This window comes from Callithrix jacchus, chromosome 12 (genome assembly GCF_049354715.1).
Source record: "Callithrix jacchus isolate 240 chromosome 12, calJac240_pri, whole genome shotgun sequence".
NCBI classification, from domain to species: Eukaryota; Metazoa; Chordata; class Mammalia; order Primates; family Cebidae; genus Callithrix; species Callithrix jacchus.
In genome coordinates this window covers 12,593,018-12,617,495 of record NC_133513.1, presented here as the reverse complement: position 1 = coordinate 12,617,495, position 24,478 = coordinate 12,593,018, and the positions used below count along the sequence as shown (strand labels likewise).

Below are 24,478 nucleotides of genomic sequence, written 5' to 3'. Positions count from 1 at the left end.
ACCAATTATTCCTTAAAAAAAATGAGTTAACTTAGGTAGGGTTCTGGTCTCAGATACACCATCCCTTCAATCTTACTTAATAATTCAATATACATATATCAACAAAAACTTAAAAATTATGGCATTTAATTCTGTTTATGGTTACTTAAGTGGTTCTACATTATTTTCTATCTAATCTTTTTTTTCTTTTTTTGAGACAGAGTCTCGCTCTTGTCACCTAGGCTCGAGTGAAGTGGCACAATCTCGGCTCATGGCTCACTGCAACCTCTGTTCCCCGGGTTCAAGCAATTCTCCTGTCTCAGCCTCCTGAGTAGCTGGGATTACAGGCACCCACCCCCATGGCTGGCTAATTTTTTTTTGTATTTTTAGTAGATATGGGGTTTTGCCATATTGGCCAGGCTGGTCTTCAACAACTGACCTCAGGTGATCCACCTGCCTTGGCTTCCCAAAGTGCTAAGATTACAGACGTAAGTCACCATGCCTGGCTGCTTCTTTTAGTTTTTTCAAAAGACACAGGGCCTTGGATCTGTTGTCCAGGCTGGTCTTGATGGCTCAAGCGATCCTCCTGCCTTGGCCTCCCAAAGTGCTGTGATTATAGCCATGAGTCACTGCACCCAGCCAGTCCTATTATACGATTTTAAATAGATGATAATGTTATTATTTTGAAGCAATTTTAAATTCATCTTGTTACATGATCATTCTGTAGCCTAGACAAGAACACAAAATTTATCCTATGAAATCAGTTTTTTTCTATTTCATCAATCAATGTATAAATGCCCTACTTCAAATGAAATTCACTTTTGCTATTTTAATGATGTTATAATCTAAGATCTTCATTTATTATTTGGGGTGCTTCTCTTTCTCTACACACACATGTGTGCATATATTATCTATCATTTTATACTTGGCATGTGATTAACAGGTCAATTCTATAAAAAGAAATAGGGTTGCTGGGCACGGTGGCTTACACCTGTAATCCCAGCACTTTGGGAGGCTGAGGCGGGTGGATCACAAGGTCAAGATTATCGAGACCATCCTAGTCAACATGGTGAAACGCTGTCTCTACTAAAAATACAAAAAATTAGCTGGGCATGGTGGCATGTGCCTGTAATCCCAGTTACTCGGAGGCTGAGGCAAGAGAACTGCCTGAACCCAGGAGGTGGACGTTGCAGTGAGCCGAGATCATGCCATTGCACTCCAGCCTGGGTAGCAAGAGCAAAACGCCGTCTCAAAAAAAAAAAAAAAAAAAAAGAAATAGGGTTACCAACAATTTTTAAAACGCACTCTCTTTCCACCAGCCTCCTTCTTAATCTAATAAATAAAACTTCAAAACTTCAGAAGACATGTAGATGAAATGAACCAAATAATTGCTATAAAATACCTTTTGATTTTCTGTACTCAAGGAAAAGTGATTGATTCCTTCTCTCCAATAATTAACTACCCCTTTAATATGGTGGATACCTGTCCCCCACCTCACCAAGAACATTTCAGTAACAAGATACTGTGAAATAAATTGTTATTTACCCTTTCCCTGTCTGTATATACTCTACTTGTTTGTATATTTGAGACTTTAAAATACCTCAAAGAAAAGTGACTATTTTTTCAAAAAGGTGCGTAAATATATGCTTACTGTTGTTATTAGTGTCAAGTGATAACTCCCATGTTGAATCTGCGGTTTCACAATTCGAAATGCTGGAAGGACAGGTTCTACTAAGTTCTTCAATTTTCAAAATGTCATCAGCACATTTGTGAGAAGTGACTGAATTCACCAAGTTAGGTGTTTTCTCAACAAGCACAAAACCAGAGTCTTCTGAACATAAAATGTTGTCACTGTGCTTTTTATCATGTGATTCTGAATTGGAGTTTGTGTCTAAATGGAAAACTATCTGGTCAGTTCTCTTATCATCCACGGGAATGGTTACTGTAGTCTCTGGCATCTGAACAGTACCATTCAATACACTGGGTGGACAGCGAGTGGACATTAGGCTACAGGCCCCTTCATGCTCAAAAAGGGATCCTGTAACATTTGTCTGATTTCCAGAAGTGTTCAGTAAATCTTTTGCTTCTTCTATAAAGACTCTGCTAGGGGAATCTGTTGTTTTACTTGGATTTTGGTCTGAACAAACAACTTGTTCCAATTTTGTTTCTGAATGAATGATTTCTTCTACTGGTTTTATGCAATTCTGAGAGAATACTTTACTTTCCTCTGATATTGAATTTTTATTAGAGTCCGATGAGGATGTACCATTTTCAGAAGGTCCACATTTGCCAGTTATGACACTAGGATTGAAACTCTGATTACCGCTCAGAACATTACTTCCAATTGCTGCTGTTTTCAGTGCTTCGACATTTCTTGACTTATTCAGCATCTCTACTTGCTTCCGGCAACTTTGGGGCATTGTTTTTTTGGCTTTTAATATCTTCCGTTTACTTCTATCTGGACTTGCCATCTTTCATATCCTGGAATTTAAGACATCATATTTAAATGCATTTTGCTAGTGAATAAAAGTTATTTACTACTGAATTAAAGTTATTTGTAATATTAAAATAACATTGATACTATCCAGATTTAAATGATCATTTACTGGAAATTATATCCATTTTCATGACACTGAAAACATAGAAATCATTTGACTGTTTCTATAAATTTAAACTACATAAATTCAAAATCTATATTGCTAGTATGCCTCTACTTGACGCTATGCCTGATAGTTTTATCTAGCCACTTCTTGTTCTATCACCTCAGTGCTACAACCATTCACTTTTTTTTTAATCCATCCATGTAAGTCATGGTTTAAATAACCTAAAGATTAAATTGCACTTATTCATAAAACCAAAAAAAAAAAAGCTTTGTATAAAACATTTCATTTTCTATACATAGTAGCATCTATTTCAGTTTTCCAAATGTTCAAGTTTCTAAAATAAATGTGGCTGGGTGCAATGGCTCATACCTCTAATTGCCTCTGGGAGGCAGAGGTGGGAGGATCATTTGAAGTCAGGAATTCCAGACCAGCCTGGCCAACATGGTGAAACCCTGTCTCTGTTAAAAATACAAAAATTAGCCAGGTGTGGTGGTGCATGCCTGTAATCCCAGGTTCTTGTGAGGCTGAGGCAGGTGAATTGCTGAACCCAGCAGGCAGAGGTTGCAGTGAGCAGAAATTGCCCCACTGCACTCCAACCTAGGAGACAGAGCAAGACTCTACCTCCAAAAATAAAACCCAAACCCAAAAACAAAAACCTGATATGTACACTAAATACATCCAGAAAAACATCAGAATACTCTTCATTAATTAAGGTCCTAACATGCCTATACAATTCTATTTTTCCTATAGGGCTGTGTATTATTTGATTGTCTCTTCATGAATACAATTTTTGTATTATTTTCCAGGAAGAGTGAACAAATCAAATCTTTCCTCCAGCATGGTTTAATAACGTATTTGCTAAAACTGATAGTCATGATGCATAAAACTAGCAGCTTTTCCTGAAGACACTGCTACAGTTTTGTGTCCTACAAATAAAAATATTCTTATATTATTTTAAAGGCAGAATTCAATAAGGTGTGGCACATGCCTGTGGTTCCTGCTACTCAGAGGGCTGAGGCAGGAAGGTCACTTGAGCCCAGGAATTGACACTGCCGTGATCTGTGATTGCACCACTGCACTCCAGCCTGGCTAACAAAGAGAGACCCTGTCTCAAGAAAGAAAAAAAAAAAAAAAGCAGATTTCTATCAAAAAGAAGAAAATAAATACATGTTGATTTTATAACTGAATATGCCATTTTATTATTTCTAACAAGAGAAAAGTGCTGTTTTGAATGGAAATTCATGAAAACTAAATCCTATACTTAAAAACTTAAACATCAGATAATTGGGAATTTTTTCCTGATTACCTTCTGGTTTCACAAATTTCAAACTCTGGCTTCTCTAATACTCATGTATTCCAGGTGCCAAGCACTAGAGATCACATTCCCAACACAATCAGGCTGACAGGCTGTAATTACCTACATCCAGAAATGACTTCCAATCACAAACACATCCTACTAAACCCATACAAATCCCCCAATAACGAAATGCCTAAAACCACTCTACTGCCAGCTGACACAAAGAAGAAATCAAGGTGAAGAGAGACAGGAATCTTAAATGACTACAATTAAAATAGCTTACTATTGTAAATCTGATGAAAATGTCCAACCATGTGAACATATTACTACTGTCCTTCTAAGGGCCTTTGGAAAGGGCCCAAACTAGGAAAAAGTGCTGAAATTTAAGCTTTGGAGTAAAAAAAACCCTCTACATTTGATGCATACAAAAGACATGTATATGTGTTCATTACAAAGTATAACAAAGTGAACATCTTTGAACCACCCACAACAACTAAGTAGAATACGATCAGTAACTTGTATTTACTTATGTTTCTCCAAAATTTAGTTTATAATTCTATTATTTTTTCTATGGTTTCATTATAAATATTACATGTAAACGAGTATACTGTTTAATTTTGTTGTTGAGCAAACTAGCTAATACTTGTATTAGCTATGTATAAAATTCATCCGTGTGCCTGTGTGTAGTAATAATTTATGTTCCTCTTTGTATTATAATAATTCATTGGGTACATACACCAAAATTTGTTTATTATCTGATCATCTGTGAAGGATCTTTGGGTCACCTCCAGTTCCCTTTCTTTTTTGGAGACAGGGTCTTAGTGGTCTGTTTCCTAGGCTGGAGTGCAGCATGGGTCATGGCAGACTCAACCTCCCAGGCTCAAGCAATCCTCCCACTTCAGCCTCCTAAGAGGCTGGGATTACAGGCATGCAGCATGACACATGGCTAATTTTTAATAAAAAAATTTTGTAGACACCAGGTCTTACTATACTGCCCAGGTTAGTCTGAAACTCTTGGCCTCAAGTGATCCTCCTGTCTCAGCCTCCCAAAGTGCTGGGATTATGTCTTCAGTTCTTGTTGATGTTCTGACACAACACTGCTATTTTGAACATTTCTGTCTCAAGGTGCCTATGTGTAAGCATCTCCTGAGTTCCTTTCTGGATACTGATATGGTATCCATGTCCAACTTTCCAGGAAAGCCAAATTACTTTCCGAAATAGTTTTAACCAGTTTGCACCTATATAGTCAATGTATAAGAGTTACCACTGAGCTACATCCTCTTGAACTCTTGGTATTGCCAGATGTGATTTTAGCCAATCTACTTGGATAAAGAATTAGACCTCAAGTCTTAATTTGCCTTTCCCTAATTACTAGCATCTTTTCATATGTTTATTAGCTATGTTTACTTGTCTGTAAAAATTCCTGATTATTTCTTGCTCATAACTTCTTGGGTTGTCTTTCCTCTTTCATTTTTGAGGCATACTTAACATATAAACCATATTCCGGCTGGGGGTGATGGCTGACACCTGTAATCCCAGCACCTTGGAAGCCGAGGTGGGTGATCACCTGAGGTCAGGAGTTCCAGACTACCCTGGCCAACATGGCCAAAATCCCATCTCTACTAAAACTATAAAAATTTGCTGGGTGTGGTGGCACATGCCTGTAATCCCAGCTACTCAGAAGGCTGAAGCAAGAGAATCGCTTGAACCCAGGAGGTGAAGGTTGCAAGGAACTGAGATCATGCCACTGCACTCTAGCCTGGATGAAAAAGTGAGACTATGTCTTAAAAAAAAAAAAAAAAGGCCCATTGCAGTGGCTTATGCCTGTAATCTCAGCACTTTGGGAGGCCAAGGTAGGCGGATCACGAGGTCATGAGTTCGAGACCAGCCTGGCCAATATGGTGAAATCCCATCTCTACCAAACATACAAAAATTAGCCATGCGTGGTGGCACGCGCCTGACGTCCCATCTGCTTGGGAGGCTGAGGCAGAAGAATCGCTTGAACCCAGGAGGCAGAGGTTGCAGTGAGTTGAGATCTATCCACTGCACTCTAGCCTGGTCAACAGAGCGAGATCCCATAAAAAACAAAACAAAACAAATCAAAAACACCATATTCCTTTGTCAGTTCTTTGTTATATGAGTTACAGGTGTCTTATTAGGCTCTAATTTTAATATAGTCAAATTAAACAATTTTTTATCTTTTACAGTTAAAGTTTGATCTCTCTTCTTTGTGAAATCCTTCCCTACCTCATGATGATGTATGAAATAGTAAAGCCTAGTAGTGGTAAAGAAGCCTTTCACCGATGTAAGTTATTGAAGGACATTGTGCTATACCATGGCTGTGCAATTATTACAATACATAGAAGTAATGCAGAGGGTCAGCTCAAAGTGAATTACTGTTAAAGTTCATAAAAAACATGAACTAAATGGTCGTTAAAATTACACACTTCATAACTGGTTAAACTTACGGCACTCAGGAGAGGTATTTCACCTGGAAAACCACTGCATGGGAATGCTTAGGGGAGACGAGTAAAACTGCCAATAAAAGGTGCAAGTTAAATACTGTTAACTGCATAGTTTGCCTGTCATAGAACCCATTCATTCAAGTTGAATTCCTTGCTAAGAGAATAAAAAACAATGACCCAAACTAATCAGGGAACCCTGCCATCACCAGAACTCCTCTCTTGAGCCAATTTGAATTCTTTGCTGTCACATAAGCCACAACTCACAGATCTTTGAGATGGTAATACTGTCCTGTAACACATGCTGCAAAAGATAAATTATATTTTCTCAAGTTTTAAAGATCTGTCTTTTACAATTTAAGTCCTTAATCCATCTAGAATTTACTTTAGCATATGGAAAAGAGGAAAGGACCTATTTTCATTTTTCCCTCAGATACATAATTGCTTGGCGGTATCCTCACTGTTAATTTCATTTTGAAATCATAAATCTATCTAATATGTACTTTTAATCTGTTTTATGATGATGTAAATCCTACTGAACATAATGTTGACCAGTCTTACCTTTAATGTTTTATTTTTTGAGATGGAGTTTTGCTCTTGTTGCCCAGGCTGGAGTGCAATTGTGCGATCTCGGCAACCTCCACCTCCCGGGTTTATGCGATTCTCCTGCCTCAGTCTCCCGAGTAGCTGGGAGTACAGGTACATACCACCATGCCCAGCTAATTTTGTATTTTTTAGTAGAGATGGGCTTTCTCATGTTGGTCAGGCTGGTCTTGAATTCTCGACCTCAGGTGATCCGCCTGCCTCGGCCTCTCAATGTGCTAAGACTAGAGGCGTGAGCCACCATGCCCAGCTTACCTTTAACATTTTTATATCAATTTATGTTTCTTGTAATACTTAAAAATATTTTAAACCTAATGAATTGGTCTTTCAACAAAATTTAATTCATTTACATTAGTTATTCATGCCATATTAAAGTCTTAATTTACATTAGAGTTAATATCTTCTGGCTTTTATGTTTTAGTTTTACTTATTATTATTTACATTATTTATTAATAAGGTGTCATTTTTTTTTTTTTTTTGAGATGGAGTCTCGCTCTGTCACCCAGGCTAGAGTGCAGTGGTGTTATTGTGGCTCACTGTAACCTCTACTTCCCAGGTTCAAGCAATTCTCCTGCCTCAATCTCCTAAGTAGCTGGGACTACAGTAGAATGCTACCACTTCCAGCTAATTTTTGCATTTTTAGTAGAGATGGGGTTTCATCTTGTTTGCCAGGCTGGTCTTGAACTCCTGACCTGTGATCCACTTGCCTTGGCCTCCTGAAGTGCTGGGGTTACAGGTATGAGCCACCACACATGTTCTTTTAAAGATCTCAATCTTCCCAACTGCATGGACTTGACTACCTTTCAAGATTTCTGGCCAGAAAGGACTTGACTACCTTTCAAGATTACAGGCCAGTGGCTCACACCTGTAATCCCAACACTTTGGGAGGCCGAGGTAGGCAAATTATTTGAGGTCTGGAGTTCGAGACCAGCCTGGCCAACACGGTGTAACCCTGTCTCTACTAAAAGTACAAAAAAAACTAGCCAGGCATGATGGTAGGCACATGTAATCCCAGCTACTCAGGAGGGTGAGGCAGGAGAATCAGTTGAACTCAGGAGGTGGAGGTTACAGTGAACGGAGATTGCACCATTGCACTCCAGCCTGGGCAACAAGAAGGAAACTGTCTCAAAAAAAAAAAAAAAAAATTCTGATATAAACATTCATGTAAAAGTTTTTATGTGCATGTACTGTTTTCATGTATCTTTGCTCTATATACCTCTAAACAGAATTATTCGGTCATGTGGTAACTCTAGATTTAACCTTTTGAGGAAATACCAGGCAGTTTCCCAAAATGTCTGGAACAACTGACGTCCACAGCAGCAGTGGATGAGAGTTTCAATTTTAACACCTTTTCACCAACACTTCTTATTGGTTTGTCTTAGTATACTCATCCTGTTTCAAGTGATGTGGTGCCTCATTGTCATTTTGATTTGCATTTACCTGATGGCTAATGATGTTGACCATCTTTTCATGTGCTTCTTGGAAGCTTGTGTATTCTTCTTTGGATAAATGACTATGCAGATTCTTTGAGAATTTATAAACTATTTTTTGCCTTTTTATTACTGGCCTGTAAGAATTCTCAATATAGTCTAGATTAAGTCCCTTATAAGATAATATTTACAAGCTTTCCCTTGCATTCTATGAATTGTCTTTTCTATTCCTTTATGGTATGCTTCGAAAAGTTTAAAATTTTCATAAAGCGTAATTTCTAAAAACACATTTACTTGTGTTTTTAGCAAAGACATCACTGCCTAATCCAAGGTCCTAAGAATTTTAAAGTTTTGTAAGTGCTTATATTTAGGTTTTGGATCCATTTTCAGTTAAGTTTTGCCTATGGTGAGAGATAAGGGTCTCTATGTATTCTTTGATGTGGAAATCCAATTGTTCCAGCATGATTTTAAAATGCCATTACTTCCCTTATTGATTTTTTCTTATGACACCCTCATAAAAAACAAATTGACTTTAAATGAGAAGGTATATTTCTGGGTTCACAATTCTATTCGATTTGTATGTAAGTCTGTACCACACTATCTTGATTACTGTCATTTCTGAGACAAGTTTGGAATTCAGGATGTGTAAGTCCTTCAACTTTGTTCTTCTTGGTAAATACTGTTTTGGCTACTGTGGATCACCTGAATTTTCTTATGAATTTTAGGATCAGATTCTCCATTTCTGTCTAGTATGAGTGTCGTGTTGTTCCCTACTATTATTGTACAGCTGTCTATCTCTTTAGCTATAGTTATATTTAAGGAATTTGGGTAGCCCAGTGTTGAGTGCATGCATATTTAGGATTGTTACATCCTCTTGTTGAACTAATCCCTTTATTATTAAATAATGATCATGTTTGTTGTTCTTTACCCCTTTTGATTTAAAGCTGATTGTATGTGAGATATGCATAGCTGCTCCTGCTCAGTTTTGGTTTCCACTGCCCAGTGTTATCTTTTTCCACCCTTTTACCTTCAGTCTAAATGTGTTTCCGGTGAGCAGCATATACTTGGTTGACGGGTTTTAAAAATCTGTTCCCTCAATCTCTCTTTTAAGTGAAGCATTTAATCCACTCATGTTCAGTGTTAACATTGCTATGAGAGGTTTTGTTCCTGTCACACTGTTGATTATTACCTAGTTTTAAAAATCTTTCCTTCTTTTCCTCTGTCTTTGTGGTATAGTGGAATTATATTGTGTTGCCATTTGATTCCTTTCTTTTCTGCCTTTATGTGATTATTTTATATGACCTCTGATTCTTCTATTTCCATGATGTTGTTTTTTTTTCTTTTTCAGTTATTTCCAGTTTTCCTTTAATTTATAACTTTGGTGGGTATACACTAGGTGTATGAAATTATGGGGTATATAAGATACTTCGATACAGAAATGCAATGCACAATAATCACATCTTAGTAAATGGGGTATCCATCCCCTCAAGCATTTATCCTTTGTATTACAAACAATCCAATTACAGTCTTTTAGCTATTTTTGAATATACAACTAAATTATTGATGACTATAGTCAGCCAGCTGTGCAACTGAATGCTAGGGTTACTAGCTCTTATTCATTCTAACTCCTTTTTTTTGAGACAGAGCCTCACTCTGTCACTCACGCTAGAGTTCCATGGCATGATTTTGGCTCACTACAACCTCTGCCTACTGGATCCATGTGATTCTGCTGCCTCAGACTCCTGAGTAGCTAGGATTACAGGTGCCCACCACCACCATTTCAGGCTAGCTTTTGCATTTTTTAGTAGAGAGGCAGTTTTGCCATGTTGGTCAAGCTGGTCTCCAACTCCTGGACTCTGGTCATTTACCCGGTCGGCCTCCCAAAGTTCTGGTATTACAGGTGGGAGCCCCTGTGCCTGGCCCATTCTACTACTTTTAATATCCATTAATCATTCCCATCTTCCTCCCCAACACCAAATACCTTTCCCAGCTTCTGGAAAGCATCCTTCTACTCTCACCGTAAATTCAAATGTTTTAATTTTTACCACCCACAAATAAGTGAGAACATAAGTGTGTTGTTCTGTGCCTAGCTTATTTCACTGAAGATAATGACCTCTAGGTCCAACCACGTTGTTGCAAATGACAGATCTCATTCTTTTTCATGGTTGAATAGTATTCTATTGTATATATGTACATTTTCTTCATCCATTCATCTGCTGAAGAGCACTTAGGTTGTTTCCAAGTCCTGACTATTGTGAAAAGTGCTGCAATAAACATGAAATTATAGATATCCTTTTGATATACTTATTTCCTTTCCAAAAGGTATATATTCAGCAGCAGAATTGCTGGACTGTAGGGTAGCTCTGTTTTTAGTTTTTTAAAGGAACTTCCAAACTGCTTACCCTACGAACTGTACAAATTTACATCCTCACCAACAATGTACAAGGATTCCCTTTTCTATACATCCTCATCAGCATTTCATATTACCTGTCTTTTGAATAAAAGCTATTTTAAGTGAGGTGAGATGATATCTCACTGTAGCTCTGATTTGCATTTGATGGTCAATGATGTTAGGCAGCTTTTCACATGCCTGTTTTCCATTTGTATCTTTCCTTTTGAGAAATGTCTATTCAGGTATTACTGTTTTATAATTAAATGATTAGATTCTTTCCTACAGAATTGTATGAGCTCCTTATATTCTGGTTGTTTACACCATGTCAAACATGTAGTTTGCAAATATTTTCTCCCATTCTGTGCCCTGTCTTTGTAGATTTTTTCCTTCGCTGTGCAGAAGCTTTTTAACTTGAAGTGATCCAATCTGTCCATTTATCATTTGGCTACCAATGCTTATAAATATTTTTTTGCCCAGAACAATGTCCTAGAGAGTTTCCACAATGATTCTTCCAGTAGTTACAGAGTTTGGGGATCTTAGATGTAAGTCTTTAATCTATTTTGACTTTTTATATACAGTGAGAGAGATCTAATTTCATTCTTCGGTATGTGATTATCCGGTTTTCCCAGCACCATTTATTGAAGACTGTCTTCTCGCAAATGTTTGTTCTTGGCACCTTTGTCAAACATGAGTTCACCTATGATAGGTATATGGATTTGTTTCTGGGAAAGCGATTCTGTTCTACTGTTCTGCCTGTTTTTATGCTAGTATCATGCTGTTTTGGTTACTATAGCTCTGTAGTACTTAACTTGAAGTAACGTAATGTGATTCCTCCAGTTTTTTTCTTTTTGTTCAGAACAGTGTTAGCTATTCTTGGTCTTCTGTGGTTGCATACTAATTTTAGGATTGTTTTGTCTATTTCTGTGAAGAATGCCACTGATATTTTCATAGTGAGTGCACTGAATATGCAGATGGCTTTAAGTAGTATAAAGATTTTTTTGTGTCCTCTCCAAATTCTTTCATCAGAAAGATGAAAGATAGACACCCCGTTTTTTTTTTTTTCCCCCTCTCTCTGAGACGGAGTCTTGCTCTGTCACCCAGGCCGGAGTCAAAAGTGCAGTGGCATGATCTCAGCTCAATGCAACCTCTGCCTCCCAGGTTCAAGCCATTCTTCTGCCTCAGCCTCCTGAGTAGCTGGAATTACACGTGTGCACTACCACACTCAGCTAATTTTTGTATTTTTAGTAGAGACAGGGTTTCACCACGTCTCAAACTCCTGTCCTCATGATCCGCCCACCTCGGCCTCTCAAAGAGCTGAGACTACAGGTGTGAGCCACTCTGCCTGGCCTTCGTCAGTGTTTTACAGTCCTCATTGTATCTTTCACTTCTTTGGTTAGTTAGTAGGTATTTAATCTTAAAGACAGATGACAATCTACTATAGCTCAGCTCTCAGAAAGCCACATTCCTAGGAAAAGGGGGAGAGTACTACATCAAGGCAATAGCCTGTGGGACAAAAGAATCCACAACAGCCTTGATCCCTAGATTTTTCCTCTGACGGAGCCTAACCAAAAGGGAAGGAACCAGAAAACCAACTCTGGTAATATGACAAAACAAGGTTCCTTAACACGCCCTCCCAATGCCCCACCTCCAAAAAAAAAAAAAAAAAAAAAATCACACCAGCTCACCACCAATGGATCCAAACCAAGAAATCCCTGATTTATCAGAAAAAGAATTCAGATAGACAGTTATTAAGCTAATCAAGGAGACACCAGAGACAGGCAAAGCACAATTTAAGGAAATCAAAAAAACCATTCAAGAAATAAGGGGAGAAATCTTCAGTGAAATAGGTATCATAAATAAAAAACAATCGGCCAGGCACAGTGGCTAATGACTGTAATCCCAGCACTTTGAGAGGCCAAGGTGGGCGGATCACCTGAGGTCGAGAGTTCGAGAAATGAAGTGACCGACAACGCCAGTTTCTCCAGCCTGACCAACAAGGAAAAACCCCATTTCTACTAAAAATACAAAACTAGCCTGGTGTGGTGGCACATACTTGTAATCCTAGCTACTCGAAAGGCTGAGGCAGGAGAATCACTTGAACCCGAGAGGCAGAGGTTGCAGTGAGCCAAGATTGTGCCATTACACTCCAGCCTGGGCAACAAGAGCAAAACGCCACCTCTAAATAAATAAATAAAACTAAAAAACTTCAGGAAATAAGGAACACATTTATACAAATGCAAAATACTCTGGAAAGTCTCAGCAATCAAATCGAACAAGAAGAAAACTTTAGAGCTTGTAGACAAGGTTTTCTATTTAACCCAATCCAACAAAGACAAAGAAAAAAGCAAAAGAAAATATGAACAGAGCCTCCAAGAAGTCTGGGATTATGTTAAACAACCAAACCTAAGAATGATCAGCATTCCTGAAGAAGAGAATGCCTAAAAGTTTAGAAAATGTCTATTTGGAGGAATCATCAAGAAAAACTTCCCAGACCTTGTTAAAGACCTATGCGTCTAAGTACAAGAAGCTCAAAGATCACCTGGGAAATTCGTTGCAAAAAGGTCATCACCTAGGCACACTGACATCATGTTATCTAAAGTTAAAAAAAAGTAAAGAATCTTATGAAGCTGTAAGGAAAAAGCACCAGGTAATCTATAAAGGAAAAAATATCAGATAAACAGCAGATTTTTCATCAGAAACCATACAAGCTAGATGGCATTGGGGCCCTATCTTCAGCCTCCTTAACACAACAATTATCAGTCAAGAGTTTTGTATCCAGTGAAACTAAGCTTCATAGGTTACGAAAAGACACAGTCTTTTTCAGACAAAGATACAGTCTTTTTCAGACAAACAAATGCTGAGAGTATTCACCACAACCAAGCTAGCTCTCTAAGAACTGCTTTAAGGAGCTCTAAATCTTGAAACAAATCTTGGAAACACATCAAAACAGAACTTTTTAAAAGCATAAATCTCACAGGACCTATAAAGCAAAAATATAATAAACAAAAAAACCACGGTATAAAGGCAACAAATAGCATGATGAATGGAATAGTACCTCACAACTCAATACTTACTGTATCAGTCTGTTTTCAAGGTGCTGATAAAGGTATACCTGAGACTGGGATGAAAAAGAGGTCTAACTGGACTTAACAGTTCCACCTGGCTGGGGAGGTCTCAGAACTGGTGGGAAGCAAAAGGTACTCATGACATGGCAGTGGCAGAAGAAAAATGAGGAGGAAATAAAAGCAGAAACCTGTGATGAACCCATCAGATCTCATGAGACTTACTATTACGAGAATAGCATGAAAAAGACCAGCCCCCATGATTCAGGAACCTCCCCCTGGGTCCCTCCCACAATACATGGGAATTCTGGGAGATAAAATTCAAGTTGAGATTCGGGTGGGGACACAGCCAAACCATATCACTAACATTAAATGCTCCACTTAAAATACACAGAATTGCAGAATGGGTAAGAATTCACCAATCATCTGCTGCCTTGAAGAGACTCACCTAACACATAAGGACTCACTTAAGCTTATGGTAAAGGGGTGGAAAAAGACATTCTGGGCAAATGGACATCAAAAGTGAGCAGGAGTAGCTATTCTTATATGAGATAAAGCAACAATACTTAAAAAAGACAAAGGGCAGGAGGCAGTGGCTCACGCCTGTAATCCCAGCACTTTGGGAGGCTAAGGCAGGAGGATCACAGGTAAAGAGATGGAGACCATCCTGGCCAATACGGTGAAACCCTGTCTCTACTAAAAGTACAAAAAAATTAGCCGGGCATGGTGGCACGTGCCTGTGGTCCCAGCTACTCGGGAGGCTGAGTCAGAAGAATTGCTTGAACCCAAAAAGTGGAGGTTGCAGTGAGCATAGATGGCACCACTGCACTCCAGCCTGGTGACAAAGCAAGACTCTGTCTCAAAAAAAAAAAAAAAAAAAACCCCACAAAGAAGGACATTATATAATGATAAAAGGCACTGTCCAACAGAAAAGTATCACAATCCTAAATATACATGCACCTAATACCAGAGATCTTAAACTGATAAAACGATTACTAAACTTAAGAAATGAGATAGCAACATAATAAAAGTGGGGGACTTCAATACTCCACTGACAGCACTCAGATAGGTCATTAAGATAGAAAGTCAACAAAGAAACAAAGGATTTAAACTATATCTTGGAACAAATGAACTTAACATATATTAGAAAGTCAACAAAGAAACAAAGGATTTAAACTATATCTTGGAACAAATGAACTTAACATATATTTACAGGACATTTTACCCAACAACTGGAGAATATACATTCTTTTCATTAGCACATGGAACTTTCTCCAAGATAGACTGTATGATAGGCCACAAAACAAGCCTCAATAAATCTAATAAAATTGAAATTATATCAAGCATGCTCTTAAGCTTATGGTAAAGGGGTGGAAAAAGACATTCTGGGCAAATGGACATCAAAAGTGAGCAGGAGTAGCTATTCTTATATGAGATAAAGCAACAATACTTAAAAAAGACAAAGGGCAGGAGGCAGTGGCAGTGGGAAAAAAACTGGAAATCAACTCCAAAACAAACCTTCAAAAGCACTCAAATACAAACAAATGAAATAACCTCCTCCTGAATTATCATTGGGTCAATGATGAAATCAAGATGGAAATTAGAAAATTCTTCAAACTGAATGATACAGAGACACAACCTATCAAAACCTCTGGGATATAGCAAAGGTGGTGCTAGGAGGAAAGTTCATAGCCCTAAATGCCTACAACAAAAAGTCTGACAGAGCACAATTTAAGGTCACACCTCAAGGAACCAGAGAATAAGAACAAACCAAACTCAAACACAGAAGAAAGAAAACAACTAAGATCAGAGCAGAGGTAAATGAAACTGAAACCAAAAATATACAAAAGGTAAAGGAAACAAAAAGCCGACTCTCTGAACAGATTAATTAAACTGATAGACCATTATCAAGATTAACCAAGAAAAGACCAAATAAGCTCAATTAGAAACAAAACAAGAGATAGGACAACTGACACCACAGAAATACAAAAAATCATTCAATGCTAACTGAATGATTATCTTTGAATGCTATAAGGTTATATGCATATCATTTATGCGTATAACCTAGAAAACCTAGAGGAGATGAATACAACCCTTCTAACTTAAATCAGAAAGAATTAGATACCCTGAAAGACCAGTTAACATGAAGCAAGACTGAAATGATAATTTAAAAAATTACCAACATAGGCCAAGCACAGTGGCTCACACCTGTAATCACAGCACTTTGGGAGACCAAGGTGGGTGGATCACCAGAGGTCAGGAGTTCAAACCAGCCTGGCCAACATGGTGAAATCGTATCTCTACTAAAAAAACAGAATTAGCCAAGCATGGTGGTGTGTGCCTGTAATCCCAGCTACTCCGGAGGATGAGGCAGGAGAATTGCTTAGAATCTGGAAGGCAGAGGTTGCAGTGAGCTGAGATGGCACCACTGCACTCCAGCCTGGGTGACAGAGCAAGACTGTCTCAAAAGAAAAAAAAAAAATTAACAACAACAAAAAAAGCTCAGGACCGACAGATTCTCAGCTCAATTCTACCAGACATTCACAGAAGAAGTGGCACCCATCCTGACTCTATTCCAAAAGAGAGAAAGAGGGAAGCCTCCCTAAATCATTCTTTGAAGCCAGTATCACCCAAAACCAGGAAACGACATAATCAAAAAAGAAAACTAGACCAATATCCCTGATAAACATAGATGCAAAAATCCTCAACAAAATATAGCTAACTGATTCCAACAACATATTAAAAAGATAATCCACCATGATCAAGTTGGTTTCATAACAGAAATGCAGAGATGGTTTCACATATGCAAGTCAATAAATGTGATACACCACATCAACAGAATTAAAATTATCATACGATCATCTCAATAAATACAAAAAAGACTGAACAAAATCCAGCATCCCTTTATGATTAAAATGCTCAGTATAATTGGCATACAAAGAACATACCTTAATGTAAAAAGCCATCTATGAGAAATCCACAGTCAACATAATACCGAATGGGGAAAAGTTGAAAGCACTCCATTTGAGAACTGGAACAAGACAAGGATGCCCACTCTGACCACTTCTCTTTCTAGCCAGAGAAATTAGACAAGAGAAAAAAAAAAAGGGCATCCAAAGCAATAAAGAAGAAGTCAAACTGTCACTGTGTGCTGATGATGTGACTATATATCTAGAAAAACCCTGAAGATTCCTCCAAAAAGCTTCCAAACTAACAAAATAATTCAGCAAGTTTCCAAATACTAAATGTACACAAATCTGTAGCTCTCCTACACACCAGCAGCAACCAAGCTGAAAAACAAATCCAGAACTCAACGCCTTTTACAATAGTTGGGAAAAACACACATACGCATACACACACAAACTTAGGAATGTACCTAATCAAGAAGTCAAAACACCACTACAAAGAAAACTACAAAAAACTGCTGTAAGAAATCACAGATGACACAAACAGAAACATATCCTATGCTCAGGAATGGGTAGAGTCAATAAATATTGTGAAAATGACCATACTGCCAAAAGCAGTCTAAAAATTCAATGCAATCTCCACTAAAATACCACCATCTTGTTTCACAAAACTAGAAAAAGAATCCTAAAAGAAAAAAAGCCTGTATACTCAAAGCAAAACTAAGCAAAAAGAACAAATGTGTAGGCATCACATTACCTGATTTCAAACTATAAGACCATAGTCACCAAAACAGCATGGTACTGGTATAAAAACAAGCACACAGACCAATAGAACAGAATAGAGAACCGAGAAATAAAATCAAATACTTAAAGCCAACTGAGCTTTGACACAGCAAACAAAAACATAAAGTGGGGAAAGGGTACCATACTCAACAAATGATGTTGGAATCATTGGCAGGTCACATGTAGGAAAATGAAACTGGATCCTCATCTCTCACCTTAGACAAAAATCAACTCAAGATGGATCCAGGACTTAAAGCTAAGACCTAAAACTATAAAAATTCTAGAAGATAACATCAGAAAAACCCTTGTAGATGCTGGTAGGAAAGAGTTTCATAACCAAGAATCCAAAAGCAAATGCAGCAACAACAAAGATGAATAGGTGGAACTTAATTAAACTAAAGAGCTTTTGCACAGAAAAAGGAACTGTCAGCAGAACAAACAAGACAACTCAAAGAGTGGGAGAAAATCTTTACAACCTATACAGCCAACAAAGGACTAATATCTAGAATCTACAAGACCCTCAAAACGAATGATCAAGAAACACACCAAACAAAACAAAACAAAAAACAACCCATCAAAACATTGGCTAAGGACATGAACAGGCAGTTCTCTAAACAAGATATACAAATGGCCAACAAACATATAAAAAAATTCTCAACGTCACTAATAATCGGGGAAATACAAATCAAAACCACAATGCAATACCTTATTTGTGTAAGAATAGCCATAATAAAAAGTCAAAAAATAATAGATGTTGGCCTAGATGTGGGGAAATGTAACATTTCTATACTGCTGGTGGGAATGTAAACTAGTACAACCATCATGGAAAACAGTGTGGAGATTCCTTAAAAAACTTCCTTAAAGCAGAACTACCATTTGATCCAGCAATCCCACTATTGGGTATCCACCCAGAGGAAAAGAAGTCATTATATAAAAAAGATATATGCACAGCCAAGTTTATAGCAGCACAATTCACAATTGCAGAAATATGGAACCAGCCCAAATGCCCATTAATTGAGTGGATCAAGATACTGTGGTATATATATGATGGAATACTATTCAGCTATAAAAAGAAATGAATTAAAGGCATTTGCAGCAATGTGGATGGAACTGGAGACTATTATTCTAACTAAAGTAACTGAAGAGTAGAAAATCAAACATTGCATGTTCTCACTCATAAGTGGGGGTTAAGCTACGAAGATGCAAAGGCGTAAGAATGATACAATGAAGTTTGGGGACTCGGGAAGGGTGATAAGGGATAAAAGACTACAAATTGGGTTGTGTATAGTGCTCGGGTGATGGGTGCACCAAAATCTCACAAATCACCACTAAAGAACTTACTCATGTAACCAAATACCACCTGTTCCCGAATAACCTAAAGAAAAACAAATAATCCATCAAAAGTATGGCTAAGGACATGAACAGGCAATTCTCCAAAGAAGATATACAAATGGTCAACAAATATATGAAAAAATGCTCAATATCACTAACGATCAGGGAAATGCAAATCAAAACCAGTGTGTGATACCACCTTACCTTTCTAAGAATGCCCATAATCACAAAGTTTGATTATTTTGATTTCTTTTTCGTATCCTTCACTGTTAGCCTATAGAAATGTTACTGAATTTTGTATGGTGATTTTGTATACTGCAAGTTTACTCAGTGTATCAGTGTTACTAGTTTGGTGGATTGTTTAGGATATTCCAAATATAAGATCATATCATCTGTAAATAAGGACAATTTGACTTCTTCCTTTCTAATTTGCATGCCCCTTATTTATCATCTGATTCATCTAGCTAGGACTTCTAGTACTACGTTCAATAACAGTGGTAAAAATGGGCATTCTTGTGTCCCAAATCTTAGACCAAAGGTTTGTAGTTTTTTTTTTTTTTTAATAGGTTTTCCCCATTCAGTATGATATTAACTGTGGTCTGTCATATATGGCTTTTATTATGTTGAGATACGTTCCTTCTATACCCAATTTTTTCAGTTTTTATCATGCAAAGATGTTGAATTTTATCAAATACATTTTCAGCATCAAATGAAATGATCATATTTTTGTCCTTCACTGTGTTGATGTAATGTATCACATGGATAGGTAGCATATGTTGAACCTAGGTGAAATACTACTTAGTCATGATTAATAATCTTTTTAATGCACTGTTAAATTCAGTTTTCTACCATTTTGCTAAGGATTTTTACATCGATACTCATCAGAGATACTGGCCTGCAGTGTCTTTTTTTCTTTTTTAATGTCTTTGTCTGGTTTTGGTATTGCTTAATAGGAGCCTTGTGGAATGAGTTTGGAAGTATTCCCTCCTCATTATTTTTCAAAATGCTTTCAGTAAGATTGGTATTACTTCTTTAAATGTTCAGTAGAATTCAGTAGTGAAGCAATTGGGGTGCAGGCTTTTCTTTGCTGGGTGATGTTTTATTATGGCTTTGATTTCATTACTTGTTACCAGTCTGTTCAGGTTTTGAATTTCTTAATGTTTCAATCTTGGTAGGTTGTATGTGCCCAGCAAAGTATCCATTTCTTCTAGATTTTCCAATTTATCAGTCTATAGTTGTTCATAGTAGCCACAAATGATGCTGTGAATTTCTGAGGTATTCTTTTTCATAGTCTACTTAAATGTTGGCTTTATCTTTTAAAAAACTAACTTTCTGGGGAAGATCCAAGATAGCCAACTAGGAACAGTTTAGGATTGCAGCTCCCAGTGAAAGTGCAGAAAGTGAGTGGACGCTGCATTTCCAGATGGATTTTTATTAACCACAGACCAGGATATTCCCAGGCGGAGAAGCTCCATGGCTCGCCAGCGCGGCAGTTTGGGCTGGCGTGGCTGCTTTCTCGGCGCCCCGGCATGGCAGTTCTCTGTACAAAATACACTGGTCTGGGTGCCCTTTTAGCTGATGATTTGACCTCTGGGAAGTCACCCATTCATCTGATTAAAAAGTGGACTGAACAGGGAGCCAGGCCAGTAGATTCCTGGGCAAAAAAAGGGCCCTGAATCTCAGTGCTGCTGTTTAAGCCAGCCCAGTGATTCACCACATGGGAAATCAGAGATCCCGGTGCCTTTTCAACAGGCGACTGGAACACCTGGGAGAGAGTTGACTGTTCAACAACAACTACAACAACAAAAGCCTCTATGGCAGGGAGCCAGGTGATCAAGCTCGGCTGGTCCCACCCCCACAAAAAAACAGCAATCAGAAACTCTCTGGATTGAGAGTTTCACAGCAAGCACAGCTGAACCCAGGACGGTCAAGCTCTCTGGGGGAGGGGTGTCCGCCATTACCAAGGCACTCCACCACTATGGAGGTAGTCCGCCATTGCTGAGAAAGCCTGCCATTACCAAGGCAACCTGCCATTACAGAGAGAGTCTGCCAATACAGAGGTGGGCCACCATTGCCAAGGCAGTTCTAACTACCTCCATATAAACAGGACTGCAGGGAAGTTCACAGCAGCTGGGCAGAGCCCACAGCAGCTCAGCAAAGCCTCTGCAGGCAGACAATGACTAGGCTGCCTCCTTGCTGGGCAGGGGAGCCCTGAAAAAAAAAAAGGGAGCTGCTCAACGGAAAGTCATAAATAAAGCCCTAACTCCCTGGAACAGAGCACCTGGGAACAAAAAGCGGTTTATGAGTTCTGCTGCAGCAGCCCTGCCCAGCAGCTCTGAATGAACAACAGAGCTCACAGCTCAGCACTTGAGCTCCTATAAAGGACAGACTGTCTCCTCAAGCAGCTCCCTGACCCCAGTATATCCAAAGAGTCACCTCATAAAGGAGAGATCAGACGGACATTTGGCGGGTATCCTTCTGGGACAAAGATAGCAGAAGAAGAAACTGGTAGCAACCCTTACTGTTCTGCAGCTGCTGCAGGTGATCCCCAGGCAAGCAGGGCCTGGAGTGGACCTCAGCAGTCCTACAGCAGAGGGGCCAGACTGTTAGAAGAAAAAATAAGAAACAGAAATAAATTCATCATCAACTGGACATCCACTCAGAGACCGAACCTGAAAGTCAGCAACTACAAAGACGACAGGTGGATAAATCCACAAAGATGGGAAGAAACCAGCGCCAAAAGGAGAAAAACACCCGAAACCAGAACACATCTCCTACAAGGGATCACAACTCCTCACCAGCAAGAAAACGAGGCTGGATGGAAAATGTGTGATGAAATGACTTAATCAGACTTCAGAAGGTGGGTAATGAGAAACTTCTGTGAGTTAAAAGAACATGTTCTAACCAAATGCAAAGAAACTAAGAACCTTGAGAAAAGATTTGACGAAATGCTAAAGAGAACGGACAACTTAGAGAGGAACATAAGTGAATTGATGGAGCTGAAAAACACAACATAAGAACTTCGCAAAGCATGCACAAGTTTCAACAGCTGAATTGACCAAGCAGAAGGAAGGATATCAGAGGTCAAGTATCAACTCAATGAAATAAAACAAGAAGGCAAGATTAGAGAAAAAAGCGCAAAAAGGAATGAACAAAGTCTCCAAGAAATATGGGACTATGTGAAAAGACCTAATCTATGTTTGATAGGTGTACCTGAATGTGACAAAGAAAATGAATCCAAGCTGGAAAATACTCTTCAGGATATTATCCAGGAAAACTTCCCCAACCTAGCAAGGCAGGCCAATATTCAAGTCCAGGAAATATAGAGACCACCACAAAGATATTCCTCAAGAAGAGTAAACCCAAGGCACATAATCGTCAGATTCACCAGAGTTGAAATGAAGGAGAAAATGCTAAGGGCAGCCAGAGAGAAAGGTCATGTTACCCACAAAGGGAAGCCCATCAGACTCACAGCAGATCTCTCAGCAGAAACCCTACAAGCCAGAAGAGAGTGGGGGCCAATATTCAACATTCTTTAAGAAAAGAACTTTCAACCCAGAATTTCATATCCAGACAAACTGAGCTTCATAAGTGAAGGAAAAGTAAAATCCTTTGCTAACAAGCAAGTACTCAGAGATTCTGTCACCACCAGGCCTGATTTACAAGAGTTCCTGAAAGAGGAACTATACATAGAAAGGAACAACCAATACCAGCCACTCCAAAAACATACCAAATGGTAAACAGCATAAACACAATGAAGAATCTGCATCAACTAACTGGCAAAACAGCCAGTTAGCATCAAAATGGCAGGATCAAATTCACACATAACAATATTAACCCTAAATGTAAATAGACTAAATGCCTCAATAAAAAGACACAGATTGGCAAATTGGATAAAAAGCCAAAACTCATCAGTGTGCTGTATCCAGGAAACCCATCTCACATGCAAGGATAAACAAAGCCTCAAAATAAACGGATGGAGGAAGATTTACTAAGTGAATGGAGAGCAAAAAAAGCAGCAGTTGCAATTCTTGTCTCTGATAAAATAGACTTTAAAGCAACAAATATCAAGAGAGACAAAGAAGGACATTACATAATGGTAAAAGGATCAACGCAACAGGAAGAGCTAATGATCCTAAATATATACCCACCCAGTACAGGAGCACCCAGATACATAAGGCAAGTTCCTAATGACTTGCAAAGAGACTTAGACTCCTACACAGTAATAGTGGGAGACTTTAACACCCCATTGTCAATATTAGGGCAACCAGACAGAAAATTAACAAGGATATCCAGGACTTGAACTCAGACCTAGAACAAGCAAACCTAATTGACATTTACAGGACTCTCGACCCCAAATCCACAGAATATACATTCTTCTGAGCACCATATCACACCTACTCTAAAATTGACCACATAATGGGAAGTAAATGACTCCTCAGCAAATACAAAAGAATGCAAATCATAACACACAGTCTCTCAGACCACAGTGCAATCAAGTTAGAACTCAGAATTCAGAATTCAGAAACTAACTCAGAACTGCACAGCTTCATGGAAACTGAACAACTGGCTCTTGAATGCTGACTGGAAAAAAAATGAAATGAAGGAAGAAATAAAGATGTTCTACAAAACCAGCGAGAACGAAGACACAACACACTAAAATCTCTGAGACACATTTAAAGTAGTATCTAGAGGAAAATATATAGCAATAAGTGCCCATATAAGCAGCAAGGAGAGATCTAAAAGTGACACCATATCATCAAAATTCAAAGAGCTAGAGGAGCAAGATCAAAAAAACTCAAAACCTAGCAGAAGACAAGAAATAACTAAGATCAGAGCAGAACTGAAGGAGATAGAGACACAAAAAAACTCTTCAAAAAAAAATCAATAAATCCAGGAGCTGATTTTTTGAAAAGATCAACAAAACAGACAGACAACTAGCCAGATTAATAAAAAAGATAGAATAACCAAATAGACGCAATAAAAAATAATAAAGGGGATATCACCACAGATTCCACAGAAATTCAAACCATCATCAGAGATTATTATAAACAACTCTAGGCACATAAGCTAGTAAACCTGAAAGAAATGAATAAATTCCTGGACACTTGCCTCCTCCCAAGCCTAAACCAGGAAGAAGTCAAAACTCCAAATAGACCAATAACAAGGTCTGAAGTTGAGGCAGCAATCAAGAGCCTACCACCCAAAAAAAGCCCAGGTCCACATGGGTTCACAGCCGAATTCTACCAGACATACAAAGAGGAGCTGATACCATTCCTTCTGAAACTATTCCAAATAATCCACAAAGAGGGAATCCTTCCCAAATCATTTTATGAGACCAACATCATCCTGATACCAAAACCTGGCAGAGACTCAACAAGAAAAGAAAATTTCAGGCCAATATCCATGATGAACATAGATGCAAAATCTTCAATAAAATACTGGTAAGCCAATTGCAACAGCACATCAAAAAGCTTATCCAACACAATCAAGTAGGATTCATCCCGGGGATACAAGGCTGGTTCCACATACACAAGTCTATAAATGTAGTTCACCACATAAACAGATCCAAAGACAAAAACCACATGATTATCTCAATTGATGCAGAGAAGGCCTCTGACAAAATTCA

At 38.4% G+C, this 24,478-nt stretch overlaps 1 protein-coding gene across 8 annotated transcripts in view; it reads right to left on the bottom strand.

Annotated features, from left to right (window-relative positions):
- ATF7IP2 (activating transcription factor 7 interacting protein 2) overlaps positions 1–24,478 on the bottom strand; it is a 77,585-nt gene that overhangs the window by 27,748 nt on the left and 25,359 nt on the right. For 6 of the 8 annotated variants that reach the window (XM_035266902.3, XM_009009151.5, XM_035266904.3 and 3 more), the window contains one exon: positions 1,631–2,460. In XM_035266902.3, the coding sequence (XP_035122793.2) occupies positions 1,631–2,450 (820 nt within the window). In that variant the 5' untranslated portion in view covers positions 2,451–2,460. Of the gene's footprint in view, positions 1–1,630; positions 2,461–2,951; positions 3,041–3,570; positions 3,688–24,478 lie in introns of all 8 variants that reach the window. The other 2 variants (XM_054242571.2, XM_054242572.2) reach the window with 2 other exon arrangements.